A 20,306-nucleotide genomic window follows, 5' to 3' on the forward strand; every position below is an offset into this window, starting at 1 on the left:
CATCTAGTTAATGCATTTAGCCCACAACCTCCAACTGCCTCCCATGCCCCCCGGGGAATCTCTTTTCTAACCGCCTATCCTACAGCATCCCCACTGACAACTCCTACTCAGCTATGCACTGCCAATAGAAACAGCTGTGACAGTTCCAAACTGAAAATGGGACTTGTGCAAATGAAATTCAGTGTAGCTGCAGAAGAAAGAACCATGGGGTTGCTCCACTCCTTTTTCCACCCTTTGGTCTCTGCTCATCCACATCATTCATCTCTTCAGCATCCAAAAGGATGCTCTTGGACTTCCAGGGTGCCACAAAGCCACTGGAACTTGCCTCATCCCATGCCCTATGTGCTGGTTGGGCTGATAAAGAAGGATAAACCCAGGTGAGAAATGGAGCTGAAGCAAGAGCTGATGGCAGAGAAACCCTTCCACTTGCTGTAATCCACATGCCCTCCCTATGGGTTAAGTTTAAAGGGCTTTGGTTGCTGGTTAGGGCAACCCAAGCCATCTTCCGGAATGAGGCTGGTTTCAGCTGAAAGCCTTTTCTTCCAAATAATCTTCCTTTTGGATCTCCAGGACAAGGGGAATAAACAGCCTAAAATCCAAGGCTGAGCTATTGTTTTCCAATCTGTTTTAGCCTTCATCTTGTTGGCAGGCTGCTTTAGAAAAGCAAAAGGTTAATGAGCCAATGTGCAGTGGGATTATTGCAGTAAAGATGACAGTGAACCAGTAATTACTAATTAGATGCAGTTTAACAGGAGGAACAAGTGAAATCTCCTCTTCACCAACTGTCAATAATTAGCAGATTTGGTGAGGTTGAAATGTGTCCACAGTTAAAAGGCTGATTTTTTAATGAAATGGCACTTGACAAAAGAGCTGTATGGAGGTCACAGCCATAGCCCTCGAGACGCTTCCCTATACCATACTTAGGAGGGAAATCAGATGCAAGACAGCAGGGGGTCCCCATGAAACCATTTCTCCCTTGGGATTGCATTGCACAAGGAAAGGGGGAGGGGAGCAGGAGGGATTCTCTGCAGTAATTTTGTCCAACTTGGATGAGAAGCAAAGGAAAGGATTCGCCAGCTGCCATGGGGAAAAATGTTTGGGAAGTGAGAAGTTGGGTGGTATTTCTTTGCTTCTGAGCAAGGGTTTCTTGAGCTGAGCCCGCTGGTCAAAGCCTACCCTTGGGATGGAGGTTGGTCCTGGAAGGAGTGGCACAAGGTCCTTAAGGACTGCAGGTGGTATGTGTCTCCCAAAGACGACAGTAGATTCAAGCTGTGCCCTGGAGGTTTGGTTTCACACTGACACGCAGGCAATGCTCCGTCGTTGACTAGCGAAGCATTTAGAGGTTCATCTGAGGTTCCTCTCCTATGTACTGCTCTAGTTTCTCTGCTAGCAAAGTAACTGATTGTAACTTGACATAAGCAAGAGTATCTTCATTTTCCACATCAACTTAAAAGGGAAAGGTGATGGGTGTGAGCTTCTTTAGGCCTGGTTGGATGGGGCTTGGAGCAACCTGGTCCAGTGGAAGGTATCCCTGCCCATGGCAGGGGGTTGGAACTGGATGAGCTTTAAGGTCCTTTCCAACCCAAACTACTCTGTGATTCTATGGTTCTTTAATGCCCATGAAACTTTTTACTTGAGCAGAAACCCCTGGGATTTACATGGTACTGAGTGGTTGGATGTTGCTGTGGTTCAGGTAGGGCTGGAGAGAAGACCTGGGGTATTTGGAAATGTGTTGAGCCCTATTCTGGCCTTCAGATGAAGGATGGTGCTTAGCAAGGTTTGTATCTGGTGTTCTTTGGTAAGGATGGACTCATTCCTGTCAGAGGCTGGAGGACAAATGAGTGGCTCCTTCCGGAGTATAGTCCTGCACCTGGAAGAGTAAAGTGATGGGAGAAGAGGTGATATTTGGGGAACAGAATGATAGTGCCATGACTACACACAGGCTGGATGTGGTTGTACAAAACTCGAATGTAAGTTGCTAATCCATGGTTTATAAGGAATAATAACCTAAGGAAATCATAAACCACATCTATACTTCTAAACCCAACAGGATGTGAGTACGAGCTGGGTCACTGGCCCATGGTGTTCATGCTGGTTGATTGTCTGCATCCTCCCTGGATCAGTTTTGGCTTCCCAGCTAATGCTGGTGGGACCCAGGGACTGCTTCCAATGAATAAAGCCTCCCTCTCTGGGGGAAGAGTTCGACCATATGGATGCAGGTTGTGCCATACCAGTTGTCCCTAAGCCCAAGACCGGATTCTGGCTCATGTTGTTACACACAGCAACAGCTCTGCCTCTACTCAGGGAGTTGTGGTGTGATAATTTTGGTCTGGGACCTCTCTATGTGAACTTGATTTATGATTTAGAGGTCTAATCTGAGCTGAGTTTTGACATCAGAGGCCCAATGTAATCTTGCATTACAGGAGAGTCAATGCATGGTAAATGCCCCGTCCGTGGCAGTGTTCAAAGCCAAACTGGACAGAGTCTTGGGCAACATGGTCTAGTATGAGCCCATGGCAGGGGGCTGGAAGTGGATGATCTCAAGGTCCTTTCCAACCCATCCCAATCTTTATCATCCTGCACCATGACAGGACCATGCCTCTACTGAGCAGTGGAGAGGCAAAGATCTCTTTAGCCTTTGCTTCAAGTGTCTGAGACTGTTGGACACAAAATGAAGGGTGAAGAGTACATCTGTCCTACATGGAGCCCACTCTTGCTGACATCCTGGGCCTGGACCTGAGGCCTGGAGACTGAAGTGTGTGTCACCAGCTCTTTTTGTGACAAATCCTTCCCTGCTCCAAATCAAACCACAGCCTTGGCCACGAATCTTCATGAAGCCACCAGAGCAGCTCAGAGCACAGTGGGACCAGTGCCTAGCGCTCAATTCTGCTGTCTCAGTAGCACAAGCAGAGAGATGGGACCTTTCTCATGCAGCGCAGCAGGAGTCCTCACCTGTACATCTCAAGATGGTGACCATGCAATGTGCTGAGCGGGGCAAGCTGGCCTGAGGCTGCTTGCTAAGGGATGAGCCATGAACTTGAACGTGACTCTGGGCTAAACAGCCCATTTTGGGACAGGTTTCCATCTCCCATGCCTTCAGACAGGAGTGCTTTCGCCATTTGCTTCCCTGGTGTCCCCCTTCCTTCCCTGCTCTCACCAGCACTCTCTGAGAGCATGGAGCAGAAGAGAAGATGAAGTGTTCAGGCTTAGCCCTCCCTTTGCAGGTTTTCCTTTACCTGCCCCAGCTGCCAGGGCAGGGTTTGCAGATCCTTGTTTTCCAAGGAGCCAGGTTCTTCTGGCTGGAGCAGCCTGCTCTAGTGGAAGGTGTCCCTGCTCATGGCAGGAGGCTGGAGCTGGATGAGCTTTCAGGTCCCTTCCAACCCAAACCAGTCTATCTTGCTATGATTTTGGGATGTTTTTTACCCATGTATGTCCCAGAATTGACTTGCTCCACAGTGGGCTGGGGTTGGGGCGTCTCAGTCACTTCTTCTGTGAACAAACATCCTTCTTTCCAAGAGGAAGAGGAAGGATCAGGTCTTCAGGAGCATCAGCTCCACCATCCCTCTTCACAAGCCCCCAGGCAACATTGGAGGGGGTGTAGGTTTACAACTGCTCAGCCTGTTTGCACCTCACGGTGTAATTATTAGGCTCAATGACATCTCGTCTGGGGCAGGTCACGAGTGAGCAGTGCTCTGATTGATTTGGAGCCCGGCTCTTTGTTCTCACCTTCCCTGTCCCAGAGGCTTTGATTTGTGACCCAGCTGCTGTTTGAAGTCAGCTCCTGAGAGTGGCCCTTTGTTTCCCAACCGGCGCTCACCAGAGAGCCAAAGGTGCTGAAAACCTCACAGGATCTGGCCCTAAAATCCTAACCTGGCCCAGCAGAGCTTGTTCTTGCTGGCACCAAACTGTTATTTGTGGTCATTCGTGGGGGGGTGGGAGAAAGGAACCCTTTGTGCTGCCCAGGGGCTTCAGCGCGGCGTCAGACAGGATCTGGTTTCATGTTTATATCTCTGTCCCTGGGATACAGGTTCAAGTATGTAAACTATCCATCCTGCAAGCACAGGCTCCTGCAGGTGTGTGGGTGCTGGTGGGCATAGAAAAACATTCCTGACACCATCTCTTTTGAGGAGGCTTCACCTTCCTGATGGCTATAAGCCATTAGGAGTCAAAAGAAAGAGCTGACATCCGACAACTCCGGATAAACAGCTAAACATTAACCCTTAAAGTGGCCCGAAAAACACACTTAAAAGGCACTTTGTGGAAAGAAGCCATTTTTTTTCCAGGCCTGTTAATTGCTGTCTTTCTTCAGGACACCTTTCAGCAGCACCTACTGTAAACAGAGCCGCTCATCCCAAAGCACTTCACCCAAGGATTCCTTCCCTGCTCCAGGAGATGGACATCCCCGTCTCCTCCTGCCCTGTGCAGTCCTCCTGTGGGCCCTTGGTTTTGCTGGTTTATACTTTATTCGATTCAGGACCTTTCCTCTCTTTCTGCCAGCCCACCCTAAAGACTCAGTGCTCTTTCTACCCCGAAAACTCAGTCCTCTTGGTCACCAACAGCCTCTTTATTTGGTGCACTTGGGTTCATCCCCAGATCTTCCATGGCTGTTGCCTGTCTTTGCCTATCTCTTGCTGCACAGGCTTGGATAGGTCCTTTCCTGTGTGTTTGGAGAGGGTTCTTTAAGCTCAGCTGAAGCAACGGTACCTCAGACTGCTCCAAGTGAGACATACAGGATACAAGCAAAGGAAGGTGGCCGGTTGTCCAGACTTGCCTGCCATAAGGATGCTTGCTTACTGCAGAGAATGCCTTATTAATCCCATTTCCCAAGCACAAGTATATATATAAACATCTGCAATTGCTTTTTAAATCATTTAGATCCAGCAGCCTGTTTCTAGTGAGGCTGTTGGTCCTTCACAGAAGGAAATGTGGTGGAGGTTGGGATCCTGAGGAACTTCCTTAGCTTCTTTAAAGCAACAAGGACACCCCTAAATCCCACAATACCAATGCAAAACCGTCATCCTCTTCCTTCTTAAGAGCAGGATGTTTGATGTTCTCACCAAACAGCAACAAATGCTCTCTTCCTCGACAGAACTGCTTGAGGGTTTCTTACCAGAATGGATCTAATGGCTCATTTTCATCAAGAGGGAAACTTGCCACATTCATGATGTTCACACTCAAGAGTAGCAGAGACAACTTCAAGTCTCTGTAAATGCTTTGCATCCCAATGAGGAGCAGTGAACCCAACTAAACTGTGCAAGTTTGGGGTTCTCAGTCATATTTTAAGTAGGCTGATGACTCCCACCCATCCATTGGCTTGAATGTTCCCCAAAGAATGTCTACACTATGTCCTGTGAGGCTTCTTTCAGTGTGCGCTCACAGCCCAGAAACCAACCGTATCCTGGGCTGCATCCAAAGGAGCGTGACCAGCAGGTCCAAGGAGGTGATCCTGCCCCTCTGCTCTGCTCTTCTGAGACCTCACCTGGAGCATTGTGTGCAGTTCTGGGGTCCTCAACATAAAAAGGACATGGAACTGTTGGAACAAGTCCAGAGGAGGCCACGAGGATGCTCAGGGGCTGGAGCACCTCCTGTATGAAGACAGGCTGAGGAAGTTGGGGCTGTTCAGCCTGGAGAAGGGAAGGCTGCGTGGAGACCTCAGAGCAGCTTCCAGTATCTGAAGGGGGTTAAAGGGATGCTGGAACTGGAAGGTTAGAGCTGGTATCTCACTGATGGACTGGTTTGGGGCAGTGAATGGATATGGGGGGCAGAGTACAGGAGCGAAACGTGGCTGTTGAGCTGCTCTGCTGCAAGACAGGCAGGAACACGCTGAGCAGCTGGAGCTACCTTGCAGCCTTGTTGTTATATATTGTTATCCCACCTCCTGACACTGTTGTCATCAGTCACTTCCAGAGCACTGGAAACAAATGTGCTGCTGGGCAAGGGGAGCTCATTGCCATGGGGCAGTTGTGCTCAGCTCCAGCCTGGTTGAACACTAGCGTATAATGCAGGATGAGCTCTTAGGCAGAAGCTCTTCCCTGTGAGGGTGCTGAGGCACTGGCATAGGGTGCCCAGAGAAGCTGTGGCTGCCCCATCCCTGGCAGTGTTCAAGGCCAGGTTGGACACAGGGGCTTGGAGCAAGCTGCTCTAGTGGAAGGGGTCCACTAGAAGGGGTTGGAGCTGGAGGAGCTTTAAGGTCCCTTCCAACACAAACCATTCTATGATTCTATGATCAGGTCCAACTGTTAATTTAGCGCTGCCAAGTCTTCCAGTGAAGTGGTGGACATGACTCTCCCATAAGTAACCCATAAATCCTACAAACTCTTCTGCTCTGCTTCAGGGCAGAGACAGTTGTTCCCATTTAAGGTGAGGGCAGTAACATCTTGAGCTTCGTAGCTATCTGTCTTAGAAGCACTTGCACATCTCCATCCAAACATCTGTTGAGCATGAGGAATATTCCTACGCGTCTCTATACAGAAGCCTGATGGCACCCAAGGTGCTGCTGACACTTCGCCTGTCGTGCTTTGCTAACAGCAGTGACGTGTTCAGGGGACGGTGCAGAGGTGTCAGCAGATGTGATAGAGTGAGAATAGCTTGTGGCACTAACAGTGTCACTGACATACTTTATATCTTACAGATGTCATAGCAGGGTACGTGTGGTGCCACCATCAGACCCTTTCCGGCCTGCTCTGAGAAGAACCTCTTGTTTTCTGCCCAGGCAGCTGAAGGTGGGTGCTGGTGGTCGGAGCATCCATGGCATGCAGACTCCAGGCTGTGTAGATGTGCTGTGTGGATGCACAACCTTCACGGTCCTCTTCTTGCAGCGTGCACAGGCTCTGCTCACCAGCTTCTTCAGCCCAGCCCCGGCTGGAAAAGCCCATCTGCTCTGCTCCTTGCAGTGTGATGCTGGGGGGAATCCCAGGCTCTTAGGGAATGGCAGTCCCTGGTGCAGTTGCATACCTTGGCGTGCCAGACAAAAGGAGGTGGTCAAAGCAGGATGGTGAGAAGGCCACCAGCAGGTGCACAGCTCTTTGATCCCTGCATTCCGGGGGGATCCATCCCTCCCTTCTTGAGCTGACCCCGAAGTTGGCATTTCTTTGGGAAGGTGGATGTGTGAAAACCATCAGTGGGCTTCCACCAAGCCATGGGGCTCTTGCATCCCAGGTAGGGCCAGATTCGGACATGGTGCCACCAGTGATGGGTGGAGGGACACCCGACTGCTGGGCTGTGAGTGGCTTCTTAGGCTCTGGTTATGTTTTGCTAACACCTTACTCAGCATCGGAGGTGGAAATGGAGTTGAATAACTCATTTCCATGCTCTTGAGAAAACATTTTGACTAGATATGATGTTTTTTCTTATGGAAACAGAACATTCATTTAAAAGAGGGGGTCTGTAAGACTTGAGGGAAACAGAAAATGAGGAGAAGTGGACAGGTCAACTCTAAAGCTCAATTTTTATTTAGTTTGAAGGGAAACCTAATCAAATTGAGGTTGATCTCAAAGTCATTTCCCCCCAGCTTTGTGATTTGGCCAGCAAACTGAGTATCAGTTATTTATGAAGTTATTTGTTACCATGTACGTTAGTCATGAGAGCATCTCTCAACCAGTGTGTCCAGTTTTGGGGTACATAGTTTTTTTAACTACATAGAAAAACTGGGAAGTGGTCAGAGAAGAGCTTTAACACCAATAGCTCAAACAGTAACCTACCTCGTAGAGAAGAAGCAGGAGTTCTGTCTGTATTGGAACAAGCTTCCCAGGGAAGTGATGGAATCCCTGGGAGTGTTCACACACCGTGTAGATGAGGCTCTCAGTGCCATGGGTTAGTGGTGGCCTTGGCAGTGCTGGGGAACGGTTGGACTCTATGGTCTTAAAGGTCTTTTCCAACCTGGTTGATTCTGTGATTCTATGAACTGTAACAAAGGAGATTTAAGAATCTTTGAAGCCTTTCATGGGACGAAACTTTCTGGCAGGAGCGAGCTCCTGATGCAGCAGGTCAATAAGTGCAAAGCTGTAAGTCTGAACTTAGACTAATGTGAGCCACGGAGGTGGCTGATGCCCTTTGAAGCAGGATACTGAGAGGTCTTGTGGCTCCACTCTTGCTTGGACTCTTTAAGCAGAGGCTGGGTATGTTGTGAAGAACGTCTCCTGTGATTTGGTTTGGGGTGACATGGGGCATTTCCTGTATTCTCTCACCTTCAGTTGGCCATAGGTCTGTAGCATTTCCACGAGACAATCCTTAGCCAGCACCATTTCCTCATCTCGTTCCTTAATGAGTGGATCCATGGAGAGCACTTGAAATTCTGATGTCTGGGAAAAGCTTTGGAAAGGGTTTATCTGAATGGAGGAGGAAAAAGCCCTTGATGTCTTTAGCTCATTCAGTTTATATTTCCCAGTTTTGGAAAACCTTATGAAACGAAGCACAGGTTCAGTCTGTGATTTTGGTCCCATCAGCATGGGTTTAGCTACTGTCAATTGAAAGAAGAAAGGAAGGTCTGAGATATCTGAAAGAACATTTAGGCAGTCTTACCATGGGACCAAGATCATTGAAAACCCAATCAAGATGGGGTTTGACCCCAAGAAAGTATCTTAAAATAGATTTAATGAGGTTCCTCTTCTTGGTAGAGTTGCATTGGGTGGCCACAGGTTGAAGGCAAAAGGAAGCCTCCATAGGACTGTATAGAGCTGCTTTCATGCCATGGTTGCATCAAGTTACAGGCAGAGGTGCCTGGTGACCATGGCATGGTTGATGAGCAGTAGCTCATCTATCCAAGGAAAACCGTGGTCTTTCTTCACTGAGGACACCGAGGACAGAGCAGAACCTGTTCATGGTGCTGGATGTGCCCATCTCCATCTATGTGTGCACAGTGGTCACCACCATAGAAGCAACAGCTGCTGGTCCTTCATGTCTTCTCTAACCAGGGATGTCCCAGTTGACTGGAAGTAGGTAAATGTGACAAGAAGGGCTGGAAGGAGGATGCAGGGAAGTACAGGCCTGTCAGCCAGACTTTGGGAAGGTTGTGGAGATCATCTTGAGTGCATGCAGCATGTATACAGGACACAAAAGTGGTCAAGCTCAGTCAGCATGGGTTTATGAAAGGCAAGTCCTGCTTAACTAACCCAATGTCCTTCTGGGATGAGGTGACCCATTTAGTGGCTGAGGGAAGGGCTGTGCATGTTGTCCACCTGGGCTTCTGTAAAGCCTTTGACACTGTTTCCCATAGCACTCTGTGGGACAAACTGGTTGCTCATGGCTTGGATGGGTATGCTCTTCACTGAGTAGAAAACTGGATGGCTGAGCCCAAAGAGTGATGGTGAATGGACCAGTTGGTGGCCTGTCCCAGCTGGTGCTCCCAGGGCTTAGTATTGGGGCCAGTTCTGTTTAATATCCTTATGATTGACCTGGATGAAGGGATTGAGAGCACCCTCAGTGAGTGTGCAGATGACACCAAGATGGGCAGGAGTATTGATCTGCTTTGAGGATAGGAAGGCTCTGCAGAGGGATCTGGACAGGCTGGATTGATGGGCCAAGGCCAGTGGTGTGAGGTTCAACAAGTCAAAGTGCTGGGTCCTGCATTGGGTCTATAACAACCCCCTGCAACATTCCAGGTTTGAGGAAGAGTGGCTGGAAACTGCTCATGGAAGAGGAGCTGGGGGTGCTGATTGATGGAGCTGAACGTGAGCAGCTCATGCCCAGGCAGCCAGGAAGCCCCCAGCATCCTGGCCTGGATCAGCACCAGTGCGGCAGCAGGGCCAGGGCAGGGATTGTGCCCCTGTACTGGGCACTGGTGAGGCTGCACCTCAAATCCTGTGCTCAGCTCTGGGCCCCTCACTACAGGAGAGACCTTGAGGTGCTGGAGCAGGGCCAGAGAAGGGAATGGAGCTGGTGCAGGGCCTGGAGCACAGGGGTGATGGGGAAGGGCTGAGGGACCTGGGGGGTTCAGTGTGGAGAAGAGAAGGCTCAGGGGGGACCTGATGGCTCCCTACAAGTGCCTGACAGGAGGATGGAGCCAGGAGGGGCTGGGCTCTGCTCCCAAGGAACAAGGGATGGGACAAGAGGAACCGGCCTCAAGCTGCCCCAGGGCAGGTTTAGATGGAGCTGAGGAACAATTCCTGCCCCAGAGGGTGCTCAAGCATTGGAACAGGCTGCCCAGGGCAGGGCTGCAGGCACCGTCCATAGAGATGTTTAAAAGACATGGCACTTAGAGATGTGGTTTAGTGTTGGATTTGTCACTTCTGGGTTAACGGTTGGACTTGATCATCTTGAAGGTCTTTTCCAACCTAAACGATTCCATGATTCTACAGTGCCGTTTATTAACCACAGTCCTTGTTACAGCTCACTGAGCTTCATCAGTGCTCCATTAGCTTGGCACTGCCCTCAGCCATTGCCCTGCTCTCGAATGGCCCAGGAGAAGATGCCAGAGGGCTGCTGGAAGGGCCGGGAGAGCTGAACCGGGGCCACCATCACATCCCCCTTGCTGGCACGGCCGAGGCAGCAGCAGAAGATGCGGTGACCAGCCTGGTCCTCCCTTCCCCCACCTCCCAGTACAGCATCCGTCAGTCCTCATGACCCTCCCCCTCCCAAAATTGGCTGCTTTCTCCCTTCTTCTCCCCCCCTCTCCCTTTTTTTGGCTGAGTGATGAGCTGTATGCCAAATCCATCTGCTCCTGTCTCCCCTAGCTGCCTTCCATATCGTTGCAGGATCCCTGGCAGCGTGCCTAGACCTATCTCTCTCCCTGCACTCTTCGGAGCACATTCCTTTCTACACCTTTTCCCGAGCTGGGATAGAAATGAGTATCAACCCCAAACAAAAAGCATCTGCTTTCTGCCTGCTTCTGCTTCACCGGACGCGCCTGTACGCTACACCCGTGTCAGCAGCGAATGCAAAACACACACACAGAGCCCCCCACCTCGTCACCCCGCATCCAACACGGGCTGACGGAACTTTGGGAGCCGGGAGCCTGCCTCACACCCTCTCCCTCTCCATCTCCGCAGCACCAGCTGTGACCACCGCACCATTTGTTCCTCCAGCCCACGCCAGCACTCGGAGCCAGTTCTTTATCACCCCAATTAGCCTTGTCTGTGCTGATGAGAGGAGAGAGGCTTCCACTGCAAGGCAGGGATGGGGGGAAGAGAGCTGGCGCGCGGTGGGCACGGCGAGAGGCGAGTCCCTTTGCGGTGGCTTTGTTCCCCAGGAGGGATAGATTTCACCGGGTCAGGATTGCCACTCAGGAGCCAGCGCTGTTGCCCTGCCTGCATCACCTGGGGGATGCTGGTTTATAAACAGTTGCTTCAGTAAGGTCAGGGGACACCGTTTCTTGCTTCAGGCACTTGGCTGGGTGCTAGAGGGAAGAGGAGCATCCTCAGCCCGTGTCGGCTCTCAGGTGTTGTGATGGGCTGGAGGAGTTTGGAGATGCACCTCGGCCTTGTCCCCAGTGAGGATCTCCCTGCATCTGTAGCAAAGCTTCTGGTAGCTTCACAGAGGGATGAAGTAATTCCCCCTACTCCCTCTGCCTCATTCTATCCTGACATCCATACATGCAGTTGTGTCAGGATACAGAGTGGTCATTACTGCTTGAAAGCCCGGGGTTCTTCCCCAAACAAGCCTCCAGCAGCACTCTCTTGGAGCAATACTTTTACACCTTGGTGTCCTCAGTGCTGTTGTGAGCTTGTGTCCCTCCTGGACTTCTCTGGATTCATTGCTGAAGGCCCTTTTCCAGTAGGCACTTCAGTGCTGTCATTCCAGAGCAAGGAGTGAGATCATCCTTTGCCCCAGTGCAGGTAGATCTACCTTACCAGGAGGAAGAGCATGGACACAATTCAAACCAAGTCCCATGGTGGGCAGTCAGTTTGAAAGGACAAAGTCATCCCATGTGGCATTCTACCCCAACAGGGTAGAACCTATTCCTCAGAGCACCCTCCACGGAAAGCATTCCCCGTTAGAGGGGTTCCAGCATGGCCATGACCAGGAAGGACCCTCCTGTGGGGTCTTCTTTGAAGCTGAGACACAAGAAACCGGACAAGAAACTCCAGATGTGTTTCACAGGGCCTCCAGATGTGCTTCACAGTGCCATGTCCAGTGGGCAAGCAGGTCCAGGATATTGGAGGGCCAGAATAGCAGCCTCCACCAAGACAGGTGGAATTACCCCTTCCAACAAAAAGCCCTGAGGGATCCAAAGGCTGAAGTGGTGCACAGTAAGGTTGTGTCTTAAAGTTGTCTTAATATCTGGAGCCCAGCACCCTAATGCTTCTCCTTGCTCTTCTGCACTTAATTTCCCAATGGGAAGAGTAAGTTACTTGTACCTCCGTCCTTGGTGCAATTGCACCCCTTGAAGCTCCTGTAGCTGAGGCTCTAGAGCAGGTTTTAATGTCTGTTTTATTCAAGTTAACCAGAAAGACATCTCCAGAGGTTGCTCCAGTGAAACCGGTCACATCCCAGCAAATAATGTTTCACATCATCCCAGGCTGCAGAAAGGGGCTTAGGTGAGTTCGGGGATATGCAGCTCCAGAGCAATGTCTATGACCAATGGTATCTTCTTTCAAGATCTTCAGAGGAGTCCCTGACCCTGTGTCCATCTTGCATTAGGCATTCATTCCCTTGACCTTCTGCTCAGACACCAGAATCTGTCTCTGAACTCACACCTCAATCCTGTCCCTCCTAAAGCCATCCCATCCAACAGCCTTGTGTGCAGCCTTGCTATGAATGAAGAGCGCTGCCATGCAGGGAAAGGAGGCTGTTTTCCTCCTGGACCCATGGGAGGAAGCTGGAAGGACTTACCAGCAGTTATCTCATCTGTCTCCTTCCATCAAGACAAGCTCAATTCTGCTTAAACTATTCTTGATGGGTTTCATCTAATCTGTGCTGAAAACTTCCCACCACAGAGACACCACACCTTCCCCAAGCATTTGGTTGCAATACTTTGCTCCTTCCCACTAGGATACTCTTCCTGCTGTTCAGCTTGGATCCTACTCGATGCTTTTTGAATGGTGTCCCAAGAGACCGTGAACGAAACAGTTCTCCTTTCTTCCGTGCTGTATCCTCTTGCACACACAAATACCACCACATCTCCCTTGGACTCCTCTCTTCTAGACTCAGCACATCCAAGTCCTCACTGTTACCCCGTGGATCTTGCTTTCGGACCATGAATGTGGGGTCCACCAGGGCAGATGTGACTTTCCTCCTTTGCCTTTGCAGCAACCACCTCTCCAGCCCCTGGTGGAGAGGGGTGGGCTGTGGTGGCTCTCCATTAGCTCCCTATGGAGGCTTCCCCGTAGTAGCTTGGGATTTGCCCTCTCCAAGCTGCCCCACGTCCCCAAGCCCTACCAGCACCACCATGGATGCTCAGGGTCAAATAACCCAATTCCAGGTCATTTTAAAGCACTTCCCACCTCGATATTCTCATGCCAATGGCGAAACCACCCCAGCCCCAACACCTCGGAGCTTTTCTTCCCATCCCTGGGAGAAAAAGAAGAAAACAATAGGAAGAAAAGCTGCGTCAGAGCCAGGCAGATCCGACTTAATCCTCCCTCAAAATGGATCCTGTCGGTGAGAAGAGCCTCTCCTGCACCTTCGCTGGGTGCTCTCCCCGGCACAATGCTTCACTTTGTGTTTCAGCACAGAAAGAAATGGTGAAGTTGCTAATAATGGCACGAAAAGAAAATATGCTACATCTGTTATGGATAGCAGTACAAAATTAGCTGATCACACCTCTGACACCCAAGATGTCTTCACTTAAAATACTCGTTGGCTTACTTTACATAATTTGCTGATTATATTTAAAAGAAATACAATTTTGCAATTACTGTTCTTTCTGGTGTGCTATCTATGCATCATTTTCTTTTTATGTTTATATATTTCTCCTTCATTAGTGCAGTCTGAAGGGTGATTAGATCCCTTCAAACATTTTACAGAGGTTAAACGTTGATTAAGATTTAATTATTACTGTAAATAGCTTGGAATGACATATGGTGCAAAAACCTGACATATGTGCATTTGAATAAATGAAGTGCTATTTCCCATGATGCTCCAGTAGCTGTTTAACAGCTTTGCTGAAGGGTTATGTTGCACCTCATGTTAAGATTGCTTTGATGTTATATTTTGTTGGGTTTTTGCAGCTGAAAGCTAAGAACAGTTTTTCCAGTTTTTAAAAACATTGAATATTTTAAATACCTAAATTGTTTTGCACAAATTTTTGCTAATTTGTCTAACTAGGTTAAACATTTTCAAAAGCATCTCGATTTTAACGTGGGTTCCTAGCATTGTGTCAGCGACAGCAGCAAGTCAACCTATAGGATTCCTCAAAGGCTGGTCTTGCAAGGTGCCCTGTCCCGCTTGGGAGCGGGATCTTTGCTTGCTGTGGGAAATGGGAGCATCCCGGATCGCTCGCGGGGATGCAGAGGTTTGGAGGGATTCAGAGCTTCTTGTGAAGCCAGCGAAAGGGAAAATACAGGAAAAGGCTGGAGATCTTATGGAGACAGAGGAAGAGGTGGGTGGATTTTAGCACTGATCCCTCCGTGTTGGAGGAAGTAGAGCCCTGGTCCAGGAGCTGGATGAGGGAGCGCTGTCCCCTTGTGCCACCACGCAGCCCTTGGCTGGTCCCTATGGATGCAAACAGCTTTGGGGACTGGGTTCCTTCTAGCACCATGCTGCGGGAAAGGAAGAGATATCTCCTGGAAAATGATGGGTGGGATATGTTTGATTTGCAGAGACACTCTATAATTCATGGAATATTATAGCAAGGCAGCGAGCGGGCATCATTTCATGTAATATAAGTCACTCCAAACAGGGTTGTGTTGAGACTTGAGCAGAGTGAAGCACATTAAAATGACACGGAAAAGGCATGATCGACATGGTATTATTTGCATATCATACCTCTCCACATGAATTTACTGATCCATTGAGCTCCTGCTGCAGCACAGCGATTCTGATCTTGTCTCCTCTTTGGTTTCACAGATCGAGACATCTCATCTGGAGCCAGAAATCGCAATGGCCACCACCAGTAAGACTGTAGTCTACAATAAAGGACTGTAAGTGGAAGCAGACCATCTCAGCCCAGAAGATACGGGGAGGGAAAGGGGGAAACTTGCGATCCCAACTGGGGCAAAGAAAGCACCAACAAGCTAAAACAAATCCTAGAGCTCAGCGATAGTAATGTCTTACTGCTCCCGGCCAACCGGGAGTAAATTAACACTTGCAGAGAGCTGACACCTCACACCAGTCTAAAAGGTTAATATTAAAAGTTTCACGTTAGCAACAGGAGCAGCAACAACAAAACTTCACAGTCAAACACTTTAGAGAAGTAGCTGAAGAAGACTCTCAGAACTCACTAGCACTGCACGGAGGGGTGTTTAACGGCGTGTTTACGTGGTTATACCTAACTACATGACTGCTACTAACTTCGCCCAGCAACTTTTGTGTTCTCCACACTAATGCTGCACAGAAATAGTTCCATAGACAGCAACGGGTGCAGGAATGTGAAGCTCTTGATAGGGTGCTCGATAAGGGTCCTGTATTGATTCCGTGCTGATCCTGCCCCTGTGATCATGAGCAAAAGTAATCTTCCATGGTTCAACGTGCAATGCTCCGTTAGCACAGCGAGGGTCACAGCTTGTGCGCCTTCCATCTCTCCATCTTCTGCAGGTGGTCCTGGTGGCATCCTGACTTTTATTGCGCTCCCAAGGCCTGGTGTCACAGTAGCCTAAAGCTGGGCATGTCCACAATGCCTTCTGTTTAGGCTCCAAGATACTGGAAAGCCAATGGGCCCATACATTGAGTAGGAGAGGATCTTATAGCCATAAATGTGATCAATCTGCTCTTTTCCTTTGCACAGATATGAAGGATGGGCTTGGTCCCACCTAACGTAGATCCTCTAAAGTAAGGCTTTTATTCTAAGCTAATTGGCTGAGCCACACTTGGCTAAGCTACTTGTCTGAGGACAGAATGTGCTTCTCCTTCTTCTCTTCTCTTCTCTTCTCTTCTCTTCTCTTCTCTTCTCTTCTCTTCTCTTCTCTTCTCTTCTCTTCTCTTCTTCTCTTCTCTTCTCCTCCTCTCCTCTCCTCTCCTCCCCTCCCCTCCCCTCTCCCCTCCTCTCCCCTCCTCTCCTCTCCTCTTCCTCTCCTCTTCCTCTCCTCTTCCCTTTACCCTTCTTCTTCCTCTTCATCTTCCCTTTACCCTTCCTCTTCCTCTTCATCTTCCCTTTACCCTTCCTCTTCCTCTTTCTCTTTTTGTTCCTCTTCCTCTCCTTTCTTCTCCCATAATTTGGCTTTCTGGTATCTTGCACCCAAGAGTAAACCCTGAGTGACTCCCTGAGGACCAGAGGAGTTAATGCAGATTTTGGACACCATCACCAGCAGAAGACCATACGAATAGTGAGATCTGCCTCTAGGACCATTGTAGAGATGGAGTCATGGGGATGATGGGCACGACCAACACACAGGCTGGTGGCATCCTTCAAATGCCAACTTATTGAGGGTTTGGGGGGGGTGGGGGGAGAAAGGGAAACCAAATCACGACTGACATGGAATGTATTAGAAGGATTTATTGCAATGCTTGGAATCAGGAGGCCTGAGCCCACTCCTGCTGGAGTCAGACCCATAGGAACCGGAGTCCCCAGTGGTGGGGTCAGCTCAGGAAGACTGATTCTGTCCCTGCCCTGGTGTGGATCAGAAATAATTGCACAAAACAAACCCGTATTTGAGGATTTACACACCAGCATGCAGGGGAGGAGAGGCCGTCCCCGGGCTCTCCATAGCTGCTGCTGCTGGGCCAGCTCCCGCTCCCTGACCCTGGTGGAAACACAGAATGGGCCCAGTTTCACTCAGGGGCTATTCTGAATTTACACGAGGGTAAGGAACAGCTGGATTTTGACCCATTAGAGTTCTAATGCACTAGATGAGATGAATGTATGCTCCGGAGGAAGCGAGGTCACTCCATCTGCTCCAGTTGGGATTTGGAGATGCTGCAGGGAGGTGGCATCTGTCCTAGGGACATTTCCATGGGCATCTGTCCTACAGGCAGCAGAGTGCAGTATCGGGGCCCTGGAAGCAGGGAAAAAGAGGAAGAAAAGCCTCCAACCCCAGAAAGGGGAGCAGGGATGCTGTCAATCCCCAAAGAGCAGCCTGCCAGTGGGATGGACAGCAGCAAGGCTTCGGAGATCTAGCTGGGATGAGCTGAGTGCCTGAAAAAGGGCTCTTTGCATTGCTGCAGGGTGTGGGAGGAGGTAAGGGCTGCTGTCGGATGCTGGGGGTGCAGGTACCCCATTGCACACACATCCACATGTGCGTGCCGCAGGGAAAACGCTACTCTGAGCCCGAAACTTCAGCTTCTGGTTCCCTGCGCCCGCACAAGTTGGGAGCCAAGCTGCATGGCATGGCACGGAGGCACAACTTGCCTTCTTCTTCCTCCTCCTGAATGGAAATGCGAGGCTGACAGAGAAACAGCCTCTTGTGTTGACAGGGAGATGCCTCCTGGCTCCGGTGTCTGTCTGGGTGGATCATTTCCCCTTCTCCGGTGTGTTTTGTCACTGCCTGAGCCATTCTGCTGCAAAGCTTGTTCATCCCAGGCTGGTTTTTTGGGGGGGAAGTGGTGGAAACTGTGCTTTGGAGAGGAGGAGCAAGGAGGGAAACAGGGATTTGGTTTTGCATTGTATCGTGGATCAGAGCTTTCAGAACGTGAGCTCCGGCTACCTGCGGGGCCCGCAGATGGAGAAGGGAATTTGCGGTGGAGGAAGCAAATCAGTGCTTTGCTTGCTGGATTTCTTTAGGAGGCACCCAAGGAAAAACATGGCTCGAGCAAGTTCTGCCGCAAGAAAGAGCCGATTCCTAATGTTCTCCATGATGGGAAGCGTGTATGGATGCGTTCCCTGCACGCACATCACCCACACAGGTTGTTAATTAGCAGGGGATGCTCATCATGTTAATTGAGTGATGCTCAGTGAGGACTGCGTTGCTTTGGGGGAGAACAGACTGAAGTCTTCTTGCTGTGGATCCTAAGGGCCTGATCCTGCTCCAGGGGGTGAGGACCAGCTTGAGGGATGTCAGAGGAACCAGGCTTGGCTCAAAAGCAGCTGCGCAGGCGAACGAGTGACAATCAAATGGGATAAATGAGTCTGGATTTATCCCCTGCCATCAAACTTGTTTCTGTTCACATGTCATGGAAATGGGTCTCAGTCAACTCAGTGGTTTGTATGGAGAAAGGAATAGCATCCCAGGTCCTGAGCCAGGCGCGTGCCGGTGTCTGCCCTGGGAGCTGGAACAGGCAGCCCATCCTGGCCTCTGGGAGCCTGGGGGCAACATTTGCTCTCAAATGTTGTCTAAATGTGCCTCCAAATGTGTGGCTCCTGCCCCAAACACTAGGAAAAGGGTCCTCCTTGGAGCTGGGAAGGGAGAGCCACCACCTCATGGGGTCCAGTTCCCTTGCCTAACCTCTTCTGAAAGCATCTGCAGGTCTTGTGTAGTGAGGTAGTGCTTGTATTAGTGATACTCGTGGGGATGGAGACCAAGAACATCTCCCAAACCCATGTGTGTCCCCTTCCTCTGGACATCCAGGGTGGTGCAGACCCATCTTTGCTGCCCTTTTCCTTGCTGTCCCCTGCCTTGATGGCAAGCAGGATATATTTGAGGAGTACGTTTTGGTGGCCCTATGGTCCCAAACTCTTGAGGAACACAAGGCTATAGTGTCCCCGTGCTGGGACACTGATGAGGTTCAGCCTTTGAGCCACCACCATCCCACCACATGCAGGTGGGATGTTTGAGATGCGTCTTCCTTTCAAAGCAACACAAAAGCACAAACCTGGCCCTTATGGATCTTAACAGATGTTTCACTCCCAAAGCAGCTTAAGGTTGGGCTCCCTCATGCAAAGGTCCCACCACCATCTCGGCACGCTTGCTGCCATCCATGGTAGGACCTCCAGCCAACCCCAAAATACCACGTTCCACTCTTCCTCCAGCATTGGGAACGAAATGCATGGAGCTGGGGAAGCGGCAGCACATTAATGCTGTTTATTAGGACAGCAAATTGTGCCAGAAAAGACTACACACAACAGCTAATGATAACATGATGCACATCCACTAATAGCTAATTAATCTCTTCGACTTGCCTAATGTACAAAGAGGAGCCTTCAGTTTGCGAGAACAACCCAGCCATTTGCATCTCTGATTCCCTATAATTGGGGAAGTGGAAGGAACGGGGAGCGAAAACCCCACCACACTCATCAAGTTGTTCACCTCGGCAGATAATAATAATGAGACGATCATCTCCTGTAGTATTTAATTAGAAATGTCGCCGTTAATTGATTTCTTGGATATGTTAATTAAGAAATAATGAGGACCAGGTTGCAGCTAAAGGTGCCAGCGAGAAGTTTTGAGGCCCTTCTGGAAGATGCTTCTGTTGGCTGCTCCCTGAGCTGGCCAGGGGACAACCCCAGGCTTGTGTCATATCCTCAACCCACCTTTCAGCTTGGGCACAGCTCAGCTCCTTCCAGTTCTGCTTGTTGCTCATCTCTCTGCTCTACATCCCTGTGCATGGCCAGGTCCTGGTGGGATGCCCAGCAGGTCACCTCGTGCCAGTGGTTCTATCCATTGGGATGACTCTTCCACCTTGGGACAAGCGATGCTGGTAGATCTCAAGGTTATACCAGTGCCATGTAGCCAAATGATGTTGATGTCCCCTCTGCTTCAATTGGCTCCTCTTGAAAGGCTGTGATGGAGATCTAGAGCCTGGGGTGTCCTTCAGAAGAGGGGGTGGGGACTCTGGAGTGCTGTGGTGAGATCCTGATAGCCTTTGAGCCAAGGCTTTTAGGGCATGGATAAGCTCATTGGGAAGCTGGCTTGGCTCTGCGAGCATTCCTGGTGTTGGGTGTGCAGGTGATGGAGGCTTGAAGTGGTCCTGCTGGTGGTAGATACCCCCAGCCCCAGGCATCACCCTGGGTCGCTTTAGGAAACATCCATCCACTTTTGGCTTTTCCCCCCCTTTTTTTATGGCTTATTTTGCACCCAGCATCCTCAGCTGCCCCTCCTCATGCAGACCCTGATCCGAACGCACCTTAGAACGGCGATAACGGCAAATCCCTTGGGATGCCAGCTCCGGCACGTCTTCCAGCGGTCCCTCCATGGGACCTCCATGGGTGGAGGCACCTCCGCCCCCACCCTGGGCACCCACTGGCTCTTTTTAACCTTCCCGATCGAGTCCCGACCGCCACACTTCGTGTAACACTCGGATCCGTCCGGAATAAACGCGTTTCAAGAGCCGGTGGTGGTGGTGGTGTCCCGTTGCGTCATGGGGAGGGTGTCGGGATTTGAAGGGGGTCATGAAGAGAT

At 50.2% G+C, this 20,306-nt stretch overlaps 1 protein-coding gene across 3 annotated transcripts in view; it reads left to right on the forward strand.

The window, feature by feature from the left end:
* SFXN5 (sideroflexin 5) overlaps positions 1-15,244 on the forward strand; it is a 99,062-nt gene extending 83,818 nt beyond the window's left edge. For all 3 annotated transcript variants that reach the window (XM_061440983.1, XM_061440984.1, XM_061440985.1), the window contains one exon: positions 14,944-15,244. In XM_061440983.1, the coding sequence (XP_061296967.1) occupies positions 14,944-15,021 (78 nt within the window). In that variant the 3' untranslated portion in view covers positions 15,022-15,244. The remainder of the gene's footprint in view (positions 1-14,943) is intronic.
* Positions 15,245-20,306: the final 5,062 nt, after the last annotated feature.

Source organism: Pezoporus flaviventris, unplaced genomic scaffold, assembly GCF_033815535.1.
Source record: "Pezoporus flaviventris isolate CSIRO_AGI_PZ_B2104156 unplaced genomic scaffold, CSIRO_AGI_Pfla_v1 ptg000188l, whole genome shotgun sequence".
In the NCBI taxonomy this organism is placed as follows: Eukaryota; Metazoa; Chordata; class Aves; order Psittaciformes; family Psittacidae; genus Pezoporus; species Pezoporus flaviventris.